Source organism: Pteropus vampyrus, unplaced genomic scaffold (genome assembly GCF_000151845.1).
Source record: "Pteropus vampyrus isolate Shadow unplaced genomic scaffold, Pvam_2.0 Scaffold47, whole genome shotgun sequence".
In the NCBI taxonomy this organism is placed as follows: domain Eukaryota; kingdom Metazoa; phylum Chordata; class Mammalia; order Chiroptera; family Pteropodidae; genus Pteropus; species Pteropus vampyrus.
This window is the reverse complement of record NW_011888828.1, coordinates 1701659-1703743: the sequence shown is the minus strand read 5'-3', so window position 1 is coordinate 1703743 and position 2085 is coordinate 1701659. Positions and strand designations below refer to the sequence as shown.

Here is a 2085-nt window from a genome sequence, read left to right as displayed (position 1 = left end):
TTTGCCTCTCCTTTCACTACAGGAATAACTTGACTGTCGTCGACATGATTGGTGTGGAAGGGTTTGGGGCCAGAGAGTTACTGAAAGTGGGCGGAAGACTTCCTGGAGCGGGAGGTTCGCTGCGATTTAAGGTGCCCGAGTCCACGCTGATGGACTGCCGCCGACGTGAGTTTGTGTTCGTGGCACTCTGACAGGGCAGGCTTGGCGCTAAAGCCAAGAGCAAAAGCGTTCTGTAAGAAGATTCTTTTGAACTGTGTTGCTAGTCGCTGTGATGGATTTTCACAGAAGCACACATACACCCTCTTATTCTGTTCAGTGTGAGTGAGGATCTCGGAGACGAAGCATGCGTGGTGGCTAATGGTAAATCCAAACAGTTTGGCCTCTGAGAAGAATAAACTTTTAACCTTAACCTTTAATAAAAGAACAGAGAAGAGTTTTTGATTACTTTGGCAGGTCAATTAACTTAAGAAAAATCTCAACTAATTATTTTTATTCTTATAGTATAACAGAATCTGTAACTGTTCAAGAAATTAGGTAGAAATCATACTTGGAGCTTATATTGAATTATTATTTTTTTTTTACATTTTAGTAACGTGTATCACGCTTTGTTGATTCAGTACATGTTGTTTCAATATTTATTTTAAATCAATTTTGCAGTTTGTATATACTAAATATCACCTTTCGTCCTCACTAGAACTGAAAGACAGCAAGCAAATTTTATCTATTACGAAGAACTTTAAAGTTGAGAATATTGGACCACTTCCTATAACTGTGACATCTCTGAAAATTAATGGGTATAATTGCCAAGGTTATGGATTCGAAGTGCTAGATTGTCGTCAGTTTTCCCTGGACCCAAACACATCACGGGATATCAGCATTGTGTAAGCACAGAGCTTTAACCTCGTTAAGTTTTGTGATACATTTAATAGTCAGGTGGGAGGAAAATCCTTTTTTCATTGGTAAGACATCTTAAGTTGCTTTTATATAAGTATTTATCTTGTACAAGTAGGAAATTTTGCTGCCATTATGATTATTATATTTCGTGCCTAAAATTAAGACGTTAAAGTTCACGAAGATGAATCTCTCGTTATCAGGTTTACTCCAGACTTTACCTCGTCCTGGGTCATTCGTGAGCTAACTCTCGTCACTGCAGCTGACCTAGAGTTTCGCTTCACTCTCAATGTGACCCTCCCTCATCACCTGTTGCCTTTGTGTGCGGATGTGGTTCCCGGACCCAGCTGGGAGGAGTCGTTTTGGAGGCTTACGGTCTTCTTTGTCAGGTAAACTACCACCTTCTCCAGTGTTCTCACTGAGTAGAGAAGCCATCCGGGCGAGTTGCATGAATATGTGTATTGCCTGGGTATAATCAAAGCATATGAATCGAGTGGAATTTATATTGCTTTGAGAACCCTGACATGCATGAAGTAAAGAAAGTGGTAACGGGTAAGCTTTAAGATAATAGTAAACAAATTGTAAGAGATTCATAGGACCTAGAAGTATAATAGACAACTGCACACCATGCATGTTCATTGGCAGTCAAGGTGAAGGGTATATCTGTAACTCTTGTTAGCTCAGTGGCTGTGGCAATTTGAGATTAGAAGAGCAGAATGACCCGTTTAGAGTGATTTTTATCCTGGCGGCATCTTCAAAAATAGAAATGTCAGACTTAGAAATATACACATTTTTAGAAACTTGGGTTTTTTGACCTTTAAGAAACATCAGAAATTATGATGTCATACATCTTGGGGAATTTTAATACCGTATCCTTAGTTGTTATCCATCAGCCTTCACTGCTCCTCTGTAATAAAGCTAATGTTTTTAATGCCCGTCACAGCCATGCAGTAATGAACCTCATTGCTTTCCTTCTTAGTTTGTCCCTGTTGGGTGTGATTTTAATAGCCTTCCAACAAGCACAGTACATTCTTATGGAGTTCATGAAAACAAGACAGAGGCAAAACGCTAGCTCCTCTTCACAGCAAAACAGCAGTCCGATGGACGTCATCAGCTCCCATTCTCATAAGTAAGAATCCTCGTGCTGTGTATGTGGGTTCTCACCTTTGCTAGTACGTGTTTCTGATTTCATTT

General features: G+C 39.8%; 1 protein-coding gene across 1 annotated transcript in view; it reads left to right on the top strand.

The window, feature by feature from the left end:
* TMEM131L (transmembrane 131 like) overlaps positions 1 to 2085 on the top strand; it is a 146251-nt gene that overhangs the window by 117820 nt on the left and 26346 nt on the right. The window contains exons 22-24 of the mRNA XM_023530164.1: positions 695 to 881; positions 1095 to 1280; positions 1871 to 2020. Of these exons, the coding sequence (XP_023385932.1) occupies positions 695 to 881; positions 1095 to 1280; positions 1871 to 2020 (523 nt within the window). The remainder of the gene's footprint in view (positions 1 to 694; positions 882 to 1094; positions 1281 to 1870; positions 2021 to 2085) is intronic.